Below are 24734 nucleotides of genomic sequence, written 5' to 3'. Positions count from 1 at the left end.
GGCAGTTGAAAATTCCGCCAAATCTGTATTTCCCTCAAAGTGATATAAATTGGAGATCGTTTGAAGTTAGATTTGGCTTCTTACTATCTTGGGAATAAATAACCACATTATAGAGACAATCACCTCATTTTCCATTCTTTCCTTCCAGTGCCATGGGAAACAAGCCAAGGCAGGAGAAGGGAAAAGAGGAGGGAAGTGTCACTGTGAAGCAGCTTCCCTTTCCATCCTCTTGACTTTGACTCTAGCCCTCCAGGACAACTCACTGCCACTCAAGGGATCCTCCTGGAGACTGAAAGCCTTTTCCTGCACCCTGTGACCTGCACAATTACTGACTTTCAATAGGGTTTCTAGCAAACAGTTTTCAAAGGCATTTAGGTAGCTAAAGGCAAAGCAACCATTTAGTGGAATTGTCCAAAGTACTAAGCTGACTAAAACTCTGATTTCTACTGACCAGCCTTTACACTACCAAGCTGTTCAGGAGCTTTCTAGAAAACCACTTAGTTGTGGATTTAGCACCTGAATGCCTTTGAGATGCTCTTTTCATGTGCTTAGCTGACATCTGAGAATGGAATTTAGATTCCCCAAATTCAGAAATTTTTTAAAAAATATTCCTAGAGAGATTATTAGTTATACAGGGATATGCTGCAACTTAGAAAAACAGGTGATAATTGGTATGCATATACCATATTTTTTTTCTAAATGCCAACAAAACTGCCTTGCAATATGTTTTCAATTTAAATGTTTAATTGCCCCCAAAAGCTAATGAGCAAGTCGCTAGCCAGAGGTACTGCACAACTTTTCACCAGCAAAACTTTAATAATTTCAGACGTTGCTGCAGGGTCTTGACTTAGTTTATTTGACACTTTTTTTTCCCTGCAGGGGTTTTATACTTCAGTCACAGTGATTCCCCCACAATCTGCAAATAATAGTATTTAATTATTATGGGCATTGATGGGCTAGAGATAAGACCAAGTGAGCATTCACCTCACACCAGATCTGTATGCCTCATAACTTAATCCATGTACTGGCCTTTGAAGAGCGAGAAATAACTCTTTCTCTGTGGAATACCCTGCTCAACCACAGGCTGAGAAATTCATACCAACCCTTAGAGCCTGGGAACTACTGAGCTCAAGGGCTGCCTACCTCTCCTTGCACCTCCACCTCTCAGTCATAGTCCCACTAAGCAGAGGTCCTTTCAGCATCCTGGGCAGAGAGAGCAGCTGATACCGAAAGGTACCCTTGCTCCTGTCCAACACAGCAAAAGAAAACTAGCTTAAAGGAAAGTGAGAAAGGGAGAGCTCTAAAAGATGATCATAAAGATATGTTTCAGCAGTTGGGTTTTTAATTTCTGTTAATTAATGATGGAAGCATGTTCCTGGAATTGTCTACCCGTGTAATCATATTTTTTAAATGAGTCAAAAATGCTGAGCTCAGGTATTTTATTATATAGAATATATATCTAAACTAAAATGTGTATATTAATTAAACACCTTCCAGTGAGAAAAGAACAGCATTATCACTTTTCCCCAAGTACTGCTGTGGAAAACGAGAAGCCTGTTGAGAGGTTTAATTACAAGTTAATGCTGGAAAAAGATATTTGAAGAATACTGCACAATATTACCAACTGTGTTACTTTTATCTCTGACAAGATTTAAAATGGCTGTTAGGTTCCACTTGTTGCAGGTCTACCCTATGCCCGTAACGCACATGCAGCTAAGCCTGAGAAAATGAGGAGCTCCCCAGCAAAACCCTGTCAAAACCAAACGAGAAGTACTTGGACCTTATGAACCTCCATGACATTTTTGCTGGGAAAAGTTTCTCAAGACAGAATTATAATCAAGCTGCACACACCACAAAATAAAAAAGGTTTGGGATATTAGCTATCCCGGAGCAGGTGATAAGCACCCCTGCTTGCATAAGGGAGACAGGGCAGGGGTGGGAGCACGAGCTTTCCACATCCCAGCCATGTGGATCCACCACCAGTGGGATGCAGTGGGGAAAGGACTTCTCTCACCAGAGTACTATGATGTAGGAAAGGAGTGACAGTACAGGTGAACTGCTGGGCATGTGGGTTGACACACAAGCCAATACACTCTTATTCATACCCAGAAACACATAAATAGGAGGGGCATGCTATATTCAGAGTGGGCAACGGACCCTTCTGCAGTGCCAATGGCTCCAGGCATAATGTAACCCATTGCTACCTGGGGCCTCCCTGCACTGGGAAGATCTGCAAACTTGCAAAGCCAACCGCACAGTTTCTGCCAGGACACAAACTGAGAAACCACTCTCAAAAGTCACAGTCCCAACGCACTGCCAGCCTTAATTCCTCAGAGACAACAGACAGCGAGAGATGTGAAGATGTTGTACACAATTGAAAACCAACATAGATCACACTGCAACTGGGATAAACACTACCCTGTCTTAATCGATGCCTATTGCGGACAACAGTAATCCTGACAATTTTCTCCCCAAATTCATCTTTGGGTGACCTTATGCTCAGGGCTGACTGCATTTTACACCCTCATGTGTCTTAATAATGATGCATTTGCTTGGTGATGAACTCAAGAAAACGAGGAGTAGGGTTTATGAAATAATTTTGACTACAAAGTTATTGGATTTACTTCTGATTTTCTTGTAGTTTAGTATTTATTAGACTTAAAATTTCTTATTTTGTTCTTATTTATACTACCGTACTTCCCTGGTATCTGTATTTCTTACTTAGCCAAAATTCTCACTAACACAAAGGAATAAATCCAAGACCCAATCTTGCTCCCATGCTTAGGCTCATGATAAGGAGATTTTCACAATGGAGTACTCTTTTTCTCCAGTCAGCTCAAATACAAGAACTACCCTTTTAACCTCTGTCATGTTATTTTCCCGTTACACTTCTACATACATGTGCAGGTTTCTGTATATAAAATCAACATTCATTGAACATACCATGCAGCACAGAGCCTGAAAGGCATAATTTGATCATTACAATATAAACAGTGCTATTTGTCATTTATGTATTATTGATTTAGCTACATATTTCGATGCCAAAATAGTGTATGTATTTCTGATACAGATGTATTCTCAAATGACAAAATGAATGGAGTGACGCCACTGAGATTACACCCACTAAAAAAGCACCATGCTGGTTTTTTGATCTTGACTAATACCCTAATTGCAGAGACTGCTTGTGCATGGGTTTGGTTTCACTCCATCTTTTGTAAAGTCCTTAAGTGTACTCTTCACATGAAGCCTATGGTTGGGCTTGATGTTGACAGTGCATTTCAGTGCTCTGCTGAAGAAGAACAGTGTGCTTATCTGAAGTTTACCTGACAAATTTACACAGGAAGGCACATGCTATATCTGAATTTTGACCGCGGACACTTTCCTGAGAGTGTGTGTTTCATACTGTCTTGCCTCATACTCTGTCTCTGTAGTTGAAATGTGTACTTTGGATCTTCATTGTTCAGATCTCCTTATAATATCCACTGTGTAGCCAGAAGTATGTTTCACATGCTGTATTTTCACGTCATAAAACACTTGTGCTATTCATAAATTAAAGATCAGAGTCCAAGCTCTTCTTCTTGCAGTTGCATTTCCAGCATTTGGACTCTCAGAGCAAGTAGTTTACTGAATAATTCAGGTCACAGAACAACATTTCTGTGTGACGAAATCCAAATACTTTGCTGAAAGCATGATTTTTTGCCTTTTTTTAATAGATGTAAATGGACTTAATGGACAGATCAAGACTACAACACAAGTAACTTCTGGGGGCAAAAGTGATTCTATAGGTTCACATTGTGACAGGTGCACTCTGACCAGACCTGCGGTGGTTTGGTGCAGACTCTGGAGGAGGTAAAGGTGAGACCCATAGCTGGGTCAAAAACTCTTCTACTTTCAATCTGTTCTCTGAAAACCCACGAGGGAGAGGAGTGATAGAGTGAGCATCGATGAATATGAGCTTGAATCACCCATCATGTGATTAACACATAAATAGAGGGTGGCTTTTCCAAGACTCATTTATCAAGGCACAAAGAAAGTTGTGCGTACAAGGAGTCTCATGCATACGACTGCATGCGATTTGACTACAAGCCAATCACTTTACCCCACAAATATGACAGCCTAAGTGAGCCTTCTTTGAGGTCTCCTTGCTAGGCAGCATAGCTGTATAGCAGTGATCTCCCCTTGAGCTGGGACACCTCTCAAGGTTGCTCCTCAAGGCTCAGGGACCTTTTACGAACAGCAGATCTTTGGTAAGCAACTGATATTGAGCATAACCTTATACTATCATAATTTTGATTGCATGTTGAATTGATACTAATGAAACATTACTTTATATAAGATAATTCCATTAGACATAAACTGTTCTTCAAGTCTGAGGCCAAGACTGGACCTAGCAGCACCCAGGCTCCACAAGGGTAGGTTTTGACTAGAAATAAGGAAGAAATTCTTTACTGTGAGTGGTGAGGCACTGGAACAAGCTGCCCAGAGAAATTGTGGACGGTCCATTCCTGGAAGTGTTTCAGGTTAGGTTTGATGGAGCTTTGAGCAAACTGGTCTAGTGGAAGGTGTCCCTGCCCATGGCAGGGGAGTTCGAATCAGATATCTTCAAGGTCCTACCTTCCAACTCAAACCATTCTATGGTTTAATGATAAGGAGTTTAGAAAGCAAAGGGGTCCACTCTGAACCTCATGACTCAATGGGATAATCTTCTTTACTCTTTGTATTTCTTCCACTAAACATAAATTGTTGGCCAAGCCTGGGACTAAGATTGTACCTAGCCACACCTAGGCTCCATAAGGAGTTCAGAAAGCAAGAGAACCCTTTGAACCTTGTGACTCAGTGGGAGGGTCTTCCTTACCCTTTTGCATCTGGGGTCCCTGTGTAAATCATTCTAACTCTATTCTAATTCAATTTTCCTTTACATGTTTCTTCTATGCAGTAATTAATAGAGTGAAACTTGTCATTGAACTTTGTTAAGTCATACTTTTACAGCATCATATTAAAACCACTTTTGCTAGTACCTTTAACAGTGATTCTTCAAGTGATCTAAATTACCCATTTGCAACAAACTGGTGTAGTCAGCAGGATCCTATATCAGGAGACATGACACACCTCTACACTAAATGGGGAAATATTCCTTTCTTTCCAGTTCTGAATTTTTAAGGAGGTAGAAACTCAGCTTTTTAAGTTGAAGGCTTCTGCCTTTGGGAGAATTTCTTCCATCTGGTTCAAAAACAAAAAAAAAATGCTGGTCTGGTGAGTCTCAGAATGAGAAGCAGAAGTTAAAAAATCTAATTTCTCACAGATTTATTTATTCCCTATTACATTTTATTTGGTGGGCAAAGGAAATATGTGACCATATTTTGGGGAAAAATATCTGAGACTCAGTATGCTATGGTCTAGGAGACAAATCTCTCGCTCTGTTAACAAAAGTTAAATGCAACTAATGAAATACACCACAGATGTATATGACTGACATTTCTGACATATGTATGACTTAATGAACAATTGCAAAGACACACATTTTAAATGGTGTCTGCAATCAGAGATTAAAACATGCAATCAAACTACACAAATATTTAGTCAAGATGACAAAATACACCTTCATATATCTTTATTCAGCCAATATCTCTCTTATTAATTTACCTAGCCAATAAAATATCTCCAGGGTAAAGCACACAATGGGATCAGGACAAGCAGTAAATGTATGTATATCCCTCCTTGTAATCTCAACCACATTAATGTTTGGTTTTCAGCATCTAAAGCTTTTTGGTTTTCAACAGCTGAAGATCCTGAAGTGAGTGCCCTGTTAAGCCTCTCAACCTCTGAATCCTGACTGCTAACGAACTGACTGGCAAGTTCAGTTTTTCCTCCCAGTCAGGATTTCACTAAGATTGATCAGTTTTGCTCCTCTACATTGTGGCTGTTGAGGTCATGGTGTCCTTTATAGGGAAATGAGCTGCTTATAAATTTTCAGCTCTGTGAACTTTGGGAGTTGGTGGAAAATCCCCAGGCTTAGAGCTTAGCTGGCTAAGAAACCACTACAGCAGCCTCTCTTTTGTGGTCACTCAGACATAAAAGCTTTTCAAAAGAGATGGAAATGCCGACAGAGTGTTTCTCTTGGGAGATCCTTCTTTTGTGCACAGGGACCAACTCAGTCTATTTTTTACCCTGCAATGTATGTCAAAAATTACCCCTATTCCTCAAAACTGTAGGAGAGTGTAGGGTAATAGACACATGCCATAATTTGTTACGTGGGAAATAAAGTCGAATGAAGATTGTTCGCTACAGGCAGTCTGCTTGTTGCACATTGCTGTTTCCTACAGGACACTGTGTGTGCAGGATGAGCGGCACACGGAAATGAACAAATCTGCTGTTCTGGGTCAGAGGCCTGGCAGATCCCCGCAGCACAGCCGCTCTCCTGGTGAATCTTCCTTTTTGCTTGCAGCTTTCATATCACCAGACTCTCATCTCCCTGCTCTGCAGTGAGAGCCCACATACCCAGCAAGGAATTACATGTGCTGGGGCCAAGCTCTGCTGTGGGAATCCTGGGGCAAGGATGCCTGAGAAACTCACACCAAGTGACCACATCCCTTCCCTCTGTTGAACCCACTCTGGAAATACAGGAAACTACTTTTTTTTTTCATATCAAATGGTCCACTGCTAGAGTTCCAAGTGGTGAGGAGAAGGCTGTCAGCCTACTCCCAAATTAAGAGAAACCAGTCCTCCTTGCAGGGTGTGAGTGGTCAGAGCCACAAAAACAACTGGGTATTGAACTATAAGTAGCTGCACCCTTCCACAAATGGCCTGGGAGAGGAACTGCAACTCAATGAGTCCCAGTATCTGGCTGCTCCCCCCAGCCTTCTTTGGCAGCCATGCCACAGCCGCCTCCCAGGCTGGTAGAGGGGCGAGCTCTACACCACGCTGCTGCCACGCTCAAATGCTCCCAAATAACGAAACAGAGTTTAAAAATAATCACAATGTAATAAACAGAAGAAAAACAAATCCACATTTTTTTTTTCCTGTTTTCTCAGCCTTCTGGGGTCTGGCTCACATTCTCAAGCTTTTCTTTGAATTTTTTTTCATTCTAAAATGAAATCCAACATCACGACTAGACTCCAAGACCTTTGCTTTACAGAGACAAATCCAGTACTGTGGGAGTCATGAAAAAACTATAAGAGTTTCTCCTACTTCTTTTCTTTCTTAAAAGTCATTCACGAAGGTAGTGGACTGAAGCAGAGCATTTCTGCAATGTTCCTTCCTAATGGGAGACAACCAAAGTCTGGCTATGGATATTTTTAAAAGAAATCTATAGTTAAAGAACAAGGAAATTCAGAAAAAAAAGCTGAGATCACATTTAATTAAATGTTGTAACAACTTGTAAAATGTAAATTAAAATCCCTAAGCATAAATTGAGAAGTTCAGTGAACAAAATGGGATAGAAGAAGGATGCTCTCAAAACTTCTGCCTTTAAAATTAGCATTGCACATGCAATTAGGAATTTTACTGTGGAACTGGAGCTATAGACTGTAAATCTATTTTTTTTAGATCAGCAAAATAAACAAAAATTAATTTGCAAAAATTATTTCTACCAACTTGTAATCAGCTGCATACTTTCCCTAATAGAGACCAACTGGAAGCACAGTAATTATTATCTAAACTGCACATTCACACCCCTGTACTTGAAGGAACACAATGCCAAATTGCAGAAATACAGACAGAATATTAAGACTATCTCATGAATGTACCCAAATTTCCCATATAAAAGCCACATCCACATGACATAATCTGAAAAGCAATGGATTTATGTATGGCCAGCAACTGAAAACATCTTGCCACTATACCACCCACTGACTAATCAACAAGCCTGTCCAGTACACTATTTTCCATCACTGACAATCTCTTCAGGGATGAAACCAAGTGAGTTGCAAGTAGGGATTAGCTCGGAAGTGCAAAGTGATGTCAGTGTAGCTGTTATTTATCCACCCTAGGGAGCATGAAACCTGGACCTTGCAAACCTCTCCATAAAAGGAAAAAGTTCCAGCTCCTTTCAGTTGCACCCAAACAACCAGGGTCACTATGTGAGGCAGGGGTGAGGGTTACTGGGGTGAGATTCAGAGAGCAATTTGATTCCCAAAATCCCCAAACTGCCTGCAAGCAACTTCATACCCAAGTTCTGCCCCGAAAGTCTCAACCTGGGCACTTGAACTGATGTTTTACGCATGCCCTCTCCTCAGGTTTTGCTTTTCACATAACTACCAACACAGCAATGTTATTTACTGACTGCATTTCCACCATTAGTCATGAAAATGTAATAGTAATGGGCTGATTTAGTCCAAGCCCTGGGCTGCAAGCTAAATGATGAATGAATAAAATCCATAGCTGTTCATGGGGAAAATGGCTTTGTTTCTTCCATCCTGTTTCAACAGGTCTGGCAGGCTCAGTGGTCAACGTTAGCAACTATAATTTCTGTGCAGAAGAATACTAATTTTTGAAATATCATGGTATTAATGAAAATATCAAACAGCTTATGGGCTGTGACAGCTCATTAGACTAGTGAAACTAACCATCAAGCAATAGTTAGCATCTATGCCCACAAGATATTATATCATCCAGTTGATTTCAGGAGACAAAAATCTTTGCAAGTCTTCCCATCCATGCAAAGTTTCTGCATCTGGTGATGTCACTTCAGTACAAAGTTATGGCACAATAGTAGCAACAACAGAACACTGTTGGTAATCCCCAGGTAAGAATTTGCAGGCGGATGCTAACACAGCACAACCTGGTTTATAATTACTTAAGTGCAAAGAGCATTTCACTATGTCCAGGCTGCGAACTCTCTCTCATGCATCTGAAATCAGAGTTGTCACTGGTAGCCAAGTACTGCCAAAGAGGAAATACCTTTTGAATCCACACAAAAAAAAAATGAACCAAGAAGTCTGCTGTGTGTCTGAAACCTGTCTGTGAAACACAGACTGTAAACTTGCAAGGTGGAAATACTCAAGATATTGGAGTGGCAGATGAGCTCACCAGCCAGCAACAACCAAGGGTACACAGCAGGGAAAGGAAAAGCCAGGATTGCTGAGACGTGGGGTCAGACAGATAAGTGCTGAAGCATCAGCGGGTTTGCTGGCAAGCAAAATGGGTAGTTAAGATGATAAGCTGCTGCAATGGGACGTATCAGCCAATCACATTTGGAAGATGAAGACTAATTTTCTACTGTCACGTCAATCAAAGGTACTGATGAGCATTTTTGATGAAACCTGGGATTCAGTCATTCTGGGTGATGACTGGAACCCCACGCCTCAAGTCAATGGGTCTCTGGTCTTCATCAATTTGCTTTTCCCACCTTGAACCTGTCTCTTAAAAGGAGGAACGTGCTCTAACTTTTAGCCTGAGATCGACTCTTTAGAAGCCATCACTCTTCAGGATTTAGTTTTTCAGTAGCAAAAGTACCCATTTACTTATACAGTGATGGAATTTCAAACTGAATTGATTGCAATCAACTTTTTAATTTTGTTTTAAACACATACACTTCTAATACTTTGCAATGGAGCTTGATACACTGTATTCAGAAATGGTTATCTGTAGACCAGCCAAAATATGGCTTAAGTAGATAACAAAAATGAAACTCCACTTGCTACTCACAGCAGATATACTCCTTCAACTCCCATGAAAACTGCAATACGATTTGCGTACAGTTTCACTTAGCTTGAAGTCTCACCTCTTTACACAGCCCAACATATAATAAATGCAAAAGAATCTTTTCCAGCATGACTGCAGTGATTGCCCTGTTTAGCGCTAGTGGACAATGGAACTTAGACCAGATAGGAAATAAACATAAATGTTAATTATCTTGCTGGAGATGAGAAACCAGATGACATCTGGAGCTGGCATTATTGTAAGCAGGAAAAAGGTATGAGAGCTCCTTAGCTTAAAGGTTTATAAATACCAGATATGCACATCAGGAGGAGGATGGCAGGTTAAGAAAGGGTAAGTGCAGCTCTGTAATAATAAGTGAGTGAGAGAGATAGAAAGCGAGTGTATGTGAAATTATTTATGGGACCATTTTTGTCTGAGACAATTTTAATTATGCTCCTTATTGGACAGATGCTCAATGTGGTAGGAAAAATCTGTCTTGGTTTATACACTGCCACAGTTTACCTAATTCTCTTTGCTAAAGCAATAAAAACACAGACTGGTACCACCATGGCAATGTGGCAGAACGCAGAGCATCAGCCCCACAAACCTCTCCAGAGCACAACAGCAGAGCCTTGAGCTGCATCCCACAAGCATTTATGCACAAACTGAACTTCATGTACTCTGATTAATTTACCTGACACCACGTGGGTTTCATTGTAACACACAAAACCAAACACAGACTTAGGTATTTTTAGGATCAGGACCTACTTAGCACTTGTCAGTCGTGATTTAATGCATCTGTACTTAATGTGCAGCATACTAAATATGAGAGAATTCTTTGTTTTGGTACACTTTGCGTTTTTCCCCAGAACAGCATGTATGTTGTTTCAGCATTAATACTGAAAGTTAAATACTCTGCAGTCACTGATGTTTATTTAAACAATTATAATGTTGTCTAATGCAGCTGGAAACGGAGGTACAGTAGCTTCATATTTAAAAGCACAGCATTTTATATAACATTAGAGAGCTCTAGTGGGCATGTTGCCCATTTCTGATTCCCTAGCAGCTTCTGTTCTTCATAGGAATTTATATTCTAATCAGAATGCATCTGTATAACATTTTCCTTGTGCCGATCAAGTATCAGCAATTCAGTGATTACCTTATGTATCCTACTGCATATGCTAGGCCAGATTATTCAAATATCCTCTGGTAGAAGAGATAATGGAGCATTTCTAATCACAAAATAGGGCCACACAAAAAAAAGCTATGGTAAGAGTGAACATGAGTGATGTACAATAAAAAGGCGGAAAAAGATCTTTTGTTGCATTGCAGGAACATCCTTCTGTGGGTTGTGCAACAATCTAGATGCAGATAAGTATTCACAAGCATCAGTCTTTGCAACCTTAGAAGTCGTGCACACGCATATGCATGCATGCCCTCATACACAGGTCAAGAAAGATTCCTATTATGGCATTTAGGCTTTGCGAAGTTGGAAGCAGAGGTTTCTGATCTTAGCAGTAAGCTCCTAGACTACGGTTTGTTCTATGAAGCAATAGCATTCAGGGTAGGATGTAGACAGGATGTAGCATCCCTTAGTTGCAAGCTCAATGCTCACCAGCTATACTGGGAATCTCTGAAGCGACTGCAGAGAAACAGCTCAGAATTCCAATGACACTTCAGAAATGTATGTACATTCACACACAAAAAAAAAAAAGAGGAAAAAAGAGGCAAGAAAAACCTTCTCTAAAACACTTAAAGCCCTTAATGTACTGATGAAAAACAGTAAGCAGTGCAGTTACTATTAATCACAACATCCTTTAGGTATTTTTTCAGTTATCTGCTCCAATGCTAACTGGTTCAAAAATCAACATTTCACATGTTCAGTTCTAAAACTGTTAATAGATCTGAAGAGTAGCAGCTGAAGTTAGGGACACTCTTTTTTAAATGTTCATGGCTAATTATGTTTAACTCGTCATATTTTTGCGCATTTCACCTGTTCCTAACTGAACATGAAAGAATTTGTATGTGACATTTATTGTCCATCATGCAACCTTCTGCTCTACTTTTAAATATTCAACATCTTTTCTGGCTGTAGAGGTTGAATCATGTAACAAAATTAAAATAATTGACATTTTAACGCTTTTCATTCTTATACCTTTAAAAATACTCAGATTTCAAAGTTAGATTATGTTCATTGCCGATCAATTCAAAAGCAGCATGTATGTAACAATACTGACTTCTGCTTCTGACTCAGGATTTGTTTTCTCTCAAGAACACCTTCAGTGCTCATGACCAGCTAAAAACCACTGAAATCAATGGAAAGGCTACTGGTGACTTTGATGGAATATGGATTGGAATCCATTGACTCGTCACAAGGGCTGAATTTGGCTTTGACAGATGTAAAGCAGTTCATCCCATGTACCTTTAACAAATGGTATACATTTTACTGTATACACCCCACCCTTCAACTCCCAGGAATTTAGAGCATTTTGTTCTGCTAGCTCTGTTAAGGAGCTGCAGCACTTGCACAGGTAAAATGAATGACTGACACACATAGAGTTGTTTGTACTTACAGGTGTCTGGCTTGAGCTGACTGTTGGTAATTCCAAAATACTGAGGATTTTCAATGACAGGAATCTTCGTCATCCCAATAATGACTGCATCAGGACCCCCCTCAGAAGAAGATGGAGTATTACTGCCATTTGAGATGTGGTGGAGGGGACTGGCTGAATCATCGTCATTGCTGATAACTGAAGAAGGACCTAGAATTAGAAACAAAGATCTTCTTGTAACTCAGCACGTGGTTCCCTACCCTCAGACAATTCCTTTTCTTTTTTTTTTTTTTTTTTACCAGTGTGTCCTCCATCCTCATAGTCAACCTGTCTCTCTGTGTGCCTTGTTGACCTTACCTCAGGAATTGTATATGTCTGCGTGCAGATAGTGAACAGTGGATTTTTTCCACTAGGGGTTCAAATGTGAAACACATTTTTGTACTAGTAGATCCCCTAGAGTAAATACGTCAAGGTCCAGCATAGTCTGTCACTGGGAAAGATCTCCAGATTTGTTGAACTCCCTCTGTCGTTCTCAGAAATAAGCTATGAAATACATGCATTAACTTTTTAAGCTTATGCGCTACTTGGATCACACAGCACTAATTGCCACAAGTCTGGGAAATGGCTGCCCTCCCTTTGAGGTGGCATTGTAACAAGACAAAAGACACAGAGGAGATGGGCTCATCCTGATGTGGGAAGCTGGTAATTTCTGGAAGACAACACGGTTGAGAGCCAAAATCCACGGGAAAAATTTGAACAGTCACAGAAGGTGCAGACCAGATGCTGAGAAGAGTAGTGGGAAAGACACATCCTACCCCTCTGCAAAATCTGGGGTCACTGCAGATGGGCTCATCTAGCCCAGAGGAACATCCCACCGGCTCCCCCACCCATACTTGAGTCTAGCCACCTTCCAAAAAGAGATCTATCAGTAATTCTGTGACAGGTTTTGGTTTGTTTTCACTCTGTGCTTTGTATTTTTAATGAAAGTGCCACGGAGATAAAACCTTGTAAATGAATTTTAAAAATTCTGCTCAGCACAGCATCCCCCTTCTGAGAGCTGCAGAGACCTTTGAGCCAACAGTGAGATCAGTGCAAGTAACCTGAAATCTTACCATCTAACTCTGCCATTTAAATTCCACATTACATCTTCCAGTTTACATCCACTTTTCAAAGAAAACCATTTAGCACCATTTAGCAGCAACATTTTGCCTAATCTGCTCACTGGAGAGCCAGCAGAGATCACACACAACACCTTTCATTTCATTCTCCATCCATATTAACCAGGGGTTTTAGGGTGGAAATCACATCTTCTAATTATAACAAACAAAAGATGATGCTAGAAACAGATGGAAAAGTTTGCCTTCTGCAAGTGCTTATCCTGGAACGGCGTCCTCAGATGACACCTGCTTTAGCCTGTGGGCAGCAGTGAAGGTGCAAATGTTCCCTGATAGAAGGGGGCAACAGAGAGGACCTGGAGGATGACGAAAAGCTGGTTTTACTCCAAGTTGTCAGTCACCTCATTGCAATATGTTGGAGCCCCACACTGAATTTATGTTGGACGGAAGGAACAGTGCAGAGGCAAGAAAGAGCTGAGTAACCCACCACATAGATGGCATCTGTGTCTGCAGGAGAGGTGGGGGGGATGCAGAGGGAGAGAGAATGGGGACTGGCAACAGGTCCTGCAGACACATAATTGAGAATGTAAGAGAAGATGGGCAGGATCCATCACAGTACACACATAATTAAGGCACAAGATGAGAACTAGGACAGTCCCAGACACAGCAGCCAAAAAAGGGCAGCTTTAAAGAAAAGAAACTCTTACTCCTTTGTGGCTCACTACATTGTTAACAAAAAGACTTTTTCATTACATGGCATGGCTCACAGGAATAAAACCTAAATAATTTGGCATGTGGCTATTCAACCCTACCTTTAGAGACTCAAGTGTACTCCCACCCCTGTCCTGCTTTCCTTTCTCCTCAGTTGGTTTAATGGTGCATGAGGGAAATGTTTGAAAAAGTACTTCCCCCCCTAGCCTGAAACATTAGAGGTAATTTTTCAAATACCTTGCACTTCACTGGAAAGCCACTGTTGACAAATGTAAGTGAAGCCTAGATTTCTGCAATTTATCAAGTGAAATACTAATACCAAGGCTGGTTTTGTCATTACTGATCACCCAGATCCTCAAAAGATTGATTCTTCTAGGAAAGCTGCCAGGATTAAGAGTTTTTTTGTAAAGATTTCTCTAATGAAGTGCAGAGCCTAACAAACTGTGGGAAAGGGTCCCTCAGATGGCACAAAAGATACTTACGTGAAGTCACAACATATTTTTCAGGTGCACGAGAGTTGTGTGCAATGGCATTAGAGTGCAAACCCACTTAACACTGCATTCCATTTTTTTTCCAGGCATCATCCTTACGTCTCTAAACTTTCTGAATGTCAAACTAATGGCTCCAAAAAGCAGGCAGACAAATACACATTTTCTTGGGAAAATAAAGTCCTTTTATACTAATATAGCTTTAGGATGAGGGTCAAATACCTTCTCTTACAGCAAATGGGCAAATTCCTTTGGCTCTGTAATTTAACAGAGGCATGCCTGCAAGGCCTTTTCAGTTCTGCTGTACTCTGCTGCACAGGAGGAGGCTATTTTGTCACTGTTTGTTTCCACTGTACATGCAGCGATGGCAAGGAAAAGTGACCATTACACATTTCTAGACATTAAAGTGGTATAATTAATAGAAACACCTTCTGTTCACCAAATAATTTCTGCACTACTCCAAGACCTAATTTTGTACAGTGAATTATTTTTTCAGTCAGTATAAACCGCAAAGTGCTGCAGGTCTATACATCTATTTACTCAATTGGGCTAACTAGTAAAAACTAGTCTTCCGTGCACTATGAAGCAGGCTCCAAGTACATACAACTCTTTGATGCAGGTGAGGAAAACCTGGAAAATGAGGTGATTTCCAAAGCAATTCCTGGCAGTATGAAACAGTTTAAGAAAAATTAAACTCTGAGAACTTTATGCTGTGTCACTTAGTGATCCCTCTCACTCGTTAGCAAGAAAGCAGCTTGTGCAATGGTCTTTGGAAGTAGTTTGGGTTAAAAATAAATTTTATTTCCTGTATATTTATTCTCTAACTAAGACAATAAGAACTCAACAGATGGAAATTTTTGTGTATCAGAGGCAGCTGAGCTCACATCCTTTCAAACTTCCCCTTTGCTGGGACCTTTTCATCGATGTGAGCAAATTGGTACATAAACTGTTTCCATACTTGCTTATTTGCGAGACTATGCACTTACCATAAAGTTACATTTCAGTTTTTGAATGCACTAAGCCACATTACAATTACAGGCCATCATTGCAGCTGGCTATGACTGATATTCTAGTAATGCAAAACCATTTTCTGGGATGCAAGATGAGGCCATCACCTGTGCTGACAAGAAGCCAGAGCTGCCCTTTTCTGAATATGCACTGAGCTCAAATTGAAGGGTAATTTCTTAAAGCACCTTAAAGTGTGGTTTCATCCAGATGAAATGGGATCACTGAACTGCTTGTCAAAGGCAGAATTAGTAGGATAATTACCCTCAGTCACCTACTGATTCTGGTTTTTATAAAATCTGCTGTTGGTTTCATACCAGAAATCTGAAAATTTTAGACAAAACGTCATTGATGGGATTGAAAATCATGGGTTGTCAGTAGCCATTAGCTATTGCCAATAGCTGACCCAAAAAAAGAGCTCAGGTTGAGCTTTTAAGAAAACTCCTGAGGACTTCTCCACCTTCAAACGTGCTGTCCAGCATCTTCACTTGATTTCATTTTTAGACCATATTTCTTGTCTTAAGAAGATAGAAGCTAGAGTCAGATGAGACACGGTAGTCTGCCTTGGAGAAGAAACGTGAGAACTATACACTGCAGGGCTGAATTTCTCTTTGATGTTGACCTAAAAACCTGTCCATTCTGCATCACCTAGGCCCCCCAAAATCCCTCTGTGTACAAAAAAATGGCAGCTCTCTGAAAAAGTGGTGCCATGTAAGAAAACTAATCGTATTTTAAACCTACAAGCTATAATAGAGCCAAAATACCTCCAATATCTCTAGGTTGTGAACGCTCTTTGGCACATGGTGTGGAGACAGGAAGAAATGGGAAACTTCTCTTACTTCAGATCCCACAGAAAACTAGAGACAATCAAACACTGCTGGGGTAAGGTCATGATTTACCTTCACTAGTGCCAGGACTCGTCCCTGAAACATAACCTACTTCTGTGATACCTTGTGAACAGTGCATCTCTGCACTGTCCTTGACCTTGGTGGTGCCAACAAATGTGAGTTTCTTTAGGTTTAGAAATAAAATTTAATAAAACATACTCTTTTCAAGGTGTGCTGTTATTTCTAACCAGGAGAAGGAGTTTCATGATTACAAAATGCAGCCTTTCCTGCTGCTCTTATCACCATCAGAGTTAAGGCAGTTTCAACATACACACTACCAAGACCTATCTACACTGCTATTTGTTGGGGCTATGTTTTGCTTTGCATTATTTCAGAGTTCTCCTAATACTTACGCAGTTGGCTGTGGCAACACATCTGACTACTGGCTGCCACTGGAATAATCTGTACGACCTTCCTGTGTATCAAAGTACGGAAAGAGTCCCAAAGTGAATACCAGTATGACTTAGCTAAGCAGGCTCAGGCAAAAAATAAAATGAAGAGGCTCTCAGACGCAGAATCAAAAAGAACATTTGGGTTTTCTTTGCACCTGGAATGGTCTTGCAAGCACATATACTCAGACTTTAGTTTAGATGGTCACAAACGACCACTGTGTCCATCTACTTCTCCCTCTTGTGTCAAAGATACAAACAATCTACTCCGCGTGTTTGCTCTCCAAGCTCTAACAAGATCTCTTAGAGGTTACCATATCCTGTATCCTCCTCGCAACACATTTCTGTGCATCACACTTCCCTCCAGTTACCCCTGAAGTCACTACTTATGTCTCAGGCACACTGGGAAACAACAGGAGTAATAATTATCAAAAAAACCCAGCCAATTTTGGCTTTGTGGTTGGAGCTGTGTAGTTACAAGGATGCATCTGTTTAGTCAAGTCTTACAAGAGGTTTGCTTCTAGAAATGACTTTGCGCTATGATGCCTTAATAACTATGGCTCCTTCCATGAAAAATGACGTTGACTGCTAGGAAGATCTCTCAGCTGACCTTGCACATTGGCACTTCTTACTTCCTCTGGGAACAGGAACTGGTCTGTGCTGGGATATGGTAACAGCAAACCATCTAGTGAAAAGTAGGACAGTGAGTGCATGTCACATCAGTCAGCATCACCTCTGCTGAATTTGGAGGCCCTACTGAATCTTCTCTCTTTTTTCTTTTGGGAAGGGTGTATTTTTTCACTAGTTAAATACTTTGTTCTGAAAAAGCAGTTACACAAGATTTCTTTTCCCATGAGACACCCATATTTGCTGTAGATTCTAAGTTCCTCTTTTCTGCATGATTAAAAGGTAAGTTTTATACTACAGCAAGTGCTGACATTCATTTTTTCCTGTTATCAAGCTAGGATCCAACTTTCTTACCAGAACAGATATCTTTTTAGCTTAACTCTTGAAATCCTATCTTATCTTTTACTCCCCCTGGAAGGCAACTCATCAGTCACAGCTTGGCGCACTTTTTTTTTTTCTGACTAAGGTGCTGTAAGCTTTACTTTGAATATTCCTTTGCATTCCTAAGTTGAACAACTGTATGCAACTGTGATATCGAAGCATGTTTATGCAATTCTATTAGACTGGATAAGAGAGCCCAGTAAAATAGAAAGTAATGCAATTATAGAAACATTATTTTATATTACTGGTCTCTTAAAATGCTACATGCTGAATACAGGGAATTGAATTAAAAGGCATAAATAGAACACAAGGAAAAAAAATCAAAGCCATCTGAGTAAGCCTCCCGAAGCTTACCAGACCAGTTTAGTCTCACTTTGATTGGTGGAGCTGTTCAAAGGAAAGTCAGATTCTTCTGCAAATCTAGAGTGGGCTTATTGAAATTATGGTCTTTGCTTTGCAGTTGCTGATGCTTTTAATGAGGGAAGGTTCAAGGCAAAGTGCTCCTATGCTTTCTGAGCAGTTCAGCTGTGTGGAGCAATAGCATTTCTTGCCTGTCCCCATCTTCTGACTGACCCTTCTTGTCTCATATCCCCATCCCTGCCAGCCCCCCAGAGAAGAGACATTAGTTTAGCCTCAGTGAAGTAATCTCAGTAGTCACTGTCACACTCAGTTGCAAAACAACTATTATGGGGTTAATCCTCTTTTGTTTGTGGTGGAGAAGACACAAGAATAAGATTACTCCAAGCAATATTATACCCAAGTCCATCCTGCTGAAGCACACTGCTCTTCACAGCTCAAACAGTGCATGTCCTTCTATCCTGGTGCAGCACACTGAGCCAAAACCACACTGTAGACATTAAGTCTGTGACTCAGAAAACTGAGACTTGCCAGGCTTGGGTGCTTAGAGGATAAATAATTTCACATCTTCTGACAGGTATCATTAATCTGTTTAACTGATCTGCACCCACCAGTGCTTGTTTAAGCTTGTACTCAGTTGCCTCTTGATATATGAGATGAGAAAAACCTTCTGACACTGCCCAAGAAGTTCGGTTCCCATCCAAGAGCATGCTCCCAGGAAGTCAGGGGAACCAGAATGAAGAGCTAGAGAGCTTCCCTACAAATGACTCTGTTCCCTGTCAGCATGCACTTCTAACAATATCTAAGTAACAAAAAGAAGCGTGCTCCTTGGAGGTCCCTTGCAGGAGTAAGTGGCTGAAAAAAAAGGTTTAAACTCAAGAAGCAGCCCTTAGGAGTCTGTTTACTTGCAACCACTGCAAAACAAAGTGGAGATATTTGTTTGAAAATCATGATGAAGCCACACCACTTTGACATTTCATTTGGGTGACTGAGAATCCAAGGTGGTTTGCTTTGTTTTCATTTCAAAAATCAATGATTTGTCTTTCCTCATTTGTTGCAATTGTGTTGTTATAACTGTACCACTTTCATACAGAGCAAATAAGTTACAGTGCTGGATTACTTTCTTTCCTATGGAGAATAATTTAAGTAACGCATACCTTTGAGTCTAATGAAATAATGGTTATGTTACTCAGCTTTACAGTACCAAATTTTCAGTGCTGCTAGGTGTCAAAAGGTCAGTCACACTGACTTAAATGTGTTTCCCCTAAATTGCATGTTCCTCTTGCTGGAAAACTTATTTCAAATGTCAAACTCCTCTTGAGAGCAACAAACAAGCAATCTGGATAATTTCCACTGAAACGATTGTGCACAGATTTTAGCTACTCAAGTACTTCATCGGGCCTTTTTGTTGTGGCTTTGAATCTAAGAGCCACAGCTGCATATTTGTTTGCTTCAGTTTTATTCTGGAGCATGACTGTGAAAGAATCCAAATCAGTTCCTTTTAGCTGCCTGTCTTCTCACAACCTCGTCTATATTCCCCTGAATGCATGCGTTCACACATGCCTTAACACACAAGCCTAGGGCATTCCAGAGGTCATAGTTTCTGCAAGGGAGGTTTCCAAACAGGGAGGACTTCCTCAGACAGCCTTAGGGACCCCTTCATAACTCATGGCACTCCCCAAAAGCCATGCAACCTACAGGACGCAGGGATGAAGACACACGTGTCTAGGTCTGGGACAGACTGGCAAGGCAGTTCACACATTAAATCTCCTTTGCAGCACTGCAAAACTCGCTAGGAAAAAGCATGAGGTCTCTAACCCATACTGATTTGCTAGTACTCTCTGTGCAGGGAGAAAGATGCAGACCTCCCCTCTGCCCTGGTCTCACTCCAGGGCCAGTTCTTCCCTGGGATGCCCATCAGCAAAGCCTCAGCCTGTGCCACAAAGGTTGCCAACTTCTTTCTCCTTTCAGACAGAATGGGAGGCATTCGTATAACAACTGCAATCTGCTACGTATCTTCAAACTCTTGAGCACCATAACCAATAAATCCTCACAGTTCATCCTCGGTGAGCTATGTGCTACATTTATTCCCAATTTGGAGGCAACAGGAGGACCTCTGTGTGGCTCACTGATTTGCCCAGTGCTCCAGGTGGGATCTTTGTCAAAGTCATGACCAAGACCTGGGAGAGACTGCCAGCCCCAGCTGTTGAACCACAGAGCTGTTTGGGACTTACAGCCCACCGTCAGCTGTAGGATAAATGGTGGCTATACAGCTGACCACTGCTTTGTGGACATGTTTGCAGGATCTGCAGCTCAGACGATGTGCCCTATCATGAAGAACGAGGAATATATGCCTTTTATTATTGGTAGCCAAATCAAACACAGACCTGAGACAAAAATCTAGCAGGGACATAGTGTATTAATCAATATGAATATGTGAGCCAGATAAGTAAGGATACAAGGCAGCAGAAAATGTGAAAGAAGGAAAGAAAAAATGATTTATCTTTTTTAATACAGATCACCAAGATGATTCATTATAGCCACCTGCAGGTTTGGATATCTCGGAAACATGGGTAAAATTACAATCCTTCAAAAATATTACAGTGAAAAATCATTGCAATAAGAAAAAAGATCAGCTGGAATGCCTTGTTGGCATCAAGCAAAAAAGAATAATTTACCCTAAATTAAACCCTTTTTGCCTTTCATTTAATTTAAAAACTATTTAATTAACAATTGCTTCCCTCCACACATCTCATAAATAATCTAAGTGTTATCATTCCCATTCCTAGGGCTGGGAATGAGGTCCTTTATTATCTAGAAGATAAACACTGTGTCTACAGAAGCAAAACAAGTTTCCTCACGTTGATCTGGCAGTCAGTCTGTATCTGAGAGAACAGCAAAGCTATTTGGAGTAGTGAACTTGAATAATTTTCTGAATTCTGTTTAGTTAGACATGGTTAGATGATATGGCAGATACACTAGATTGCAGAGAAAGGCTCGCTGATATTAAACTTGTATTTGGTTTTTATGTGCCTTTTTTTTTTTTTAAATAGCATTGCTAATGAAAGTATTTCCCTTCTTTAAACCCCTCCTGAGTATTTCTTGGGAGTACAGAGATATTATCTACAGGCTTCTCCCATCCAAGCAAATCACCTGAAAACAATATGGAAAAATCTAGAAATACTCATAGACCTCAGGAAAAAATGAAGAATTGGGATTTCTTTTATCCTAAACAGAGATCTGAGGAGGTACACGAGGGCATCCTTCCAATGGAAAGGAATAATTTTTATTTCATGGCTATGCTGGATAGGAATAAGAACTTGCATGACAAAAGTGCATCAAGAAAGACTGAAGTAAAATGTTAAGAAAACATCCTCAGGCACTGGAATTGCTCCTACAAGACTAAAAAATCTCAATTTCTGGAGATCTTGAAGCCATATCAAGAAAAGATACAAGTATATACACAAGTTGAGAAAGATACAAGTATAATCTATACACGCTTAGGACAGGCAAGAATCTCTCAGGTCCCCTTTCAGCCCTAATCTTCCATAATGACAAAAAGGTAGAACTTGAGTGGCCTCACGGAAAACACTTTGGGTTTTTCAAATGTTAATTTATGTCTATTCAGAATTGAATGAGGCCTGTAGCTCAACAAATGCATACCATATATAAATAAAGCACATACATTTACAGGTTACTTTTCTAGGCTGCAGAATCAAAATAGATTTAGTCAGGTGAGAAACACCAGCAATGTACCAATCCACAGTCTACATTGGGTTATTCTACTAGAACACAAATTATTTAATTGCATTCTTTACATACAATTTATTTTGGTTGTTTTTTCCCCCTTAATTGTTCCTGAAGTTTTCATTAGTGGAAGTGTTAACTACATGACACTATATCATGAAGTTTTGTATCAGGTTTCTCTTTTTGTGAATAGAAGACTCTTATAGGCCCCCAAAACCGCACAAATTATGAAGTCAACACCATCCTACATTGAAATATATCTCTCATATTGTTCTCAACAAGCATTCCAGCATAATAGCATCCAACTCATATTTCATTTACAGCCGCACTAGCTAACCTTAAAGATGACAATCTGCAAAGAAGCAAAACTAAATGATTACACGCAATCAACCCAAACATCATGCTGAAATTATAAACAACATCTGCAGAAATCTGCTATTGCTGTTTACTCAGCTCTCACTGAGATGATCCTGCAGTCCAACTAAAGGTTTCTTGGACTTGCACTGACTTGGACTGGCTTCTCTTCACCTCCAAACATTCTCCATCCTTGAAAACAGGTTTTGAAAACAAAATTCAAAGGCCCACCTACACCTGCAGAAGAGGGCATGGGAAGATGGTGAACTAACACTCCACTATCTTTTTCTTGTCAAGTAGGTCACTTTCTCCTCAGGTCCACAGGCTTTAGGTCCTGATGGCCCAAATTTTGCACATGCTTAGGAGGCAGTGTCTGGCCTTTTGACAAGGGCTGCTGAAAGGGCAGGAGGCTTCCACACAGAAAGCAGGCTGTTCAAAACTGGCCCTCAGTGAGCAGAAAGCAAGAGCTTTCTGAGCATCAATGCCTGACATTTTATTCCAATTTATGTTAGATTACTTAGTAACAGTGAAACTGATTCCTTTTGTGTTTCTGCCACAGCAGCCATTTCAGTGGTGCTCTCTACAGCCCCTGTCCCTAAAGCACTCAGCAACTATACACCTCCCTGGCCTTCAAACAGACATGACAGCCTCTGATCAGAAATCCCTGCTGGCCAGCAAGAGACTGGCCAGAACCTTCTTCTGGAAAGATTTTTGGTGCTCAGCAATCCTGTGTCACTAGAAATTCTTGTAATACCCAGATGAAGTATCTCCCATGTTCTCCAGTGTGGAACAGCCTTTGTAACAGACTCACTCTAGCATCTGGTAGTTTTGTGCACCTCCAAGAAATCATAAAGAAAGGAAAAGCAATCACTTTCCATTAATCACTTTCCAGTTTCACCATTATAGACTTCTGGATTATGCTCAACTAGATCTCTTGGACATTGTTTAAAAAACAATTAACCTTTGGAGATAGGAGGGAGGAATATCTCTGCCAATACAGCTTCGGATCAAAGACGCAGAATTGTCTCCAAACAACACCCTTCTTTTCCCAAGCACGATTCCTAAGGCAGGGAAGCCTTACATACTCAAAACCCTCTTCAAATGCAGATCTAAAAATCACTGCAGTCGTGCAAATGATTCTCATGAACAGAAAGGCAACACATCAAATTTCTGTCCCAGCAGCATCACTCATAAGCTCTAGGATTAGCTGCATAAATTGACTGACTTGCCTCTAGATGTTGATCCTGTGCCGCCATTTACAGACACCTCCTCCTCCCTGCCACACGATGTCTCATCTGCTGGAGATTCCTCCTGTCACCTCTCTTCTGACAGCTTTTCTTGAAATTGCCTCTATGGCAAGCAGGAAAATGCCACACACTCAAAGCTGTTTGCATCAGATCAGCTAGTTCAGCCATCCCAGAGGTGGCCAATCTCTGACAGTTCTGCTATGGCAGATTTTTAAATGGATGCATTAATTGTGAAACTGGTCACAAAACTGGTCATGAAACCACAATGAGGCTTTGCTAAAATATTGGAAGCATCACTGTTTCTGTTCTGCACAACTCTCAATAAAACAGTGTTCTTCTTTTTCAGGATGCTGCATTTAGTATTTTCATAAATTACTTCTGCTTCTTCTACTACTTCTGAATACTTTACCAGTATTCTCCTCTAGTTTTTTTCTGATGTGCCTTCTCTGCTTATTTACTTCTTCCTTTCTGAAGAGTTTTACCTCTCTCTTCTTAACTGACTCTCTCTTGACCACGTGGCTCATCTGTCCTCTCTTTTTCTAACATCTCCCTGTATTTCTTAACTCTTCAGCTTCCTATCACCTTGTAATATCCAGTCACATCACCCACATGGCCTCCTGTGACGTTGTAATTTATATGTTAGCATGAAGTAGTATTAGTACTTGCTAAACTAATGTATTTTAGGGTGACTAATTTATTCTCAGTGTAACTTCCTCTTTTACCAAAAATTCAGCCATGGCTGTTTCTTAGCAACAGCCTTAGCAGAATAGATTTGCATGGAAATCAAATACTCTCAAAAATGAACTGCTAAAGGAAGCCGACAACTTAGCCTTTTTTCTGATTACCATTAGAAGCCAGTACTACAAAGTAGAATAAAATGGTTTTGTAATTCTGTATGAGTATAATGCACATGTGTAGAACATCAGCGCCAACTGAAGTAGAAGACCATATAAACTTCCCTAATTAGTGTATCTCTGAGTTGATCTGCAAAAATAATCTTGCCTTCAGAGATTGCAAAACAAAACAAACTATGCACAGACACAATCCTCTCTTGCACTGGACTAGATTCAAAATTGGAGTCTGCAATGGTCACATACAAACAGGTCTCAAAGGACCAGACTGTAAAAGGCAGACACGTGCACTTCCCACGTGCATGAAAAATGCACGTTCTCACTTCAAGCACACCAATACTAAATAACCAAGAATCAGACTTCAGTGCAGGAACATAATCACTT

The 24734-nt window shown here is 40.5% G+C and overlaps 1 protein-coding gene across 2 annotated transcripts in view; it reads right to left on the bottom strand.

Moving 5' to 3' along the window:
* The window catches only part of NTRK2 (neurotrophic receptor tyrosine kinase 2), a 210728-nt gene that overhangs the window by 77019 nt on the left and 108975 nt on the right, over positions 1-24734 (bottom strand). For both annotated transcript variants that reach the window (XM_086769955.1, XM_086769956.1), the window contains one exon: positions 12213-12401. In XM_086769955.1, the coding sequence (XP_086626081.1) occupies positions 12213-12401 (189 nt within the window). The remainder of the gene's footprint in view (positions 1-12212; positions 12402-24734) is intronic.

The sequence above is a fragment of the Chlamydotis macqueenii genome, chromosome Z, assembly GCF_036417535.1.
Source record: "Chlamydotis macqueenii isolate bChlMac1 chromosome Z, bChlMac1.mat, whole genome shotgun sequence".
Classification (NCBI taxonomy): Eukaryota; Metazoa; Chordata; class Aves; order Otidiformes; family Otididae; genus Chlamydotis; species Chlamydotis macqueenii.
The sequence above is the reverse complement of the archived record's forward strand: the minus strand, read 5'-3'. Positions and strand labels throughout refer to the sequence as shown.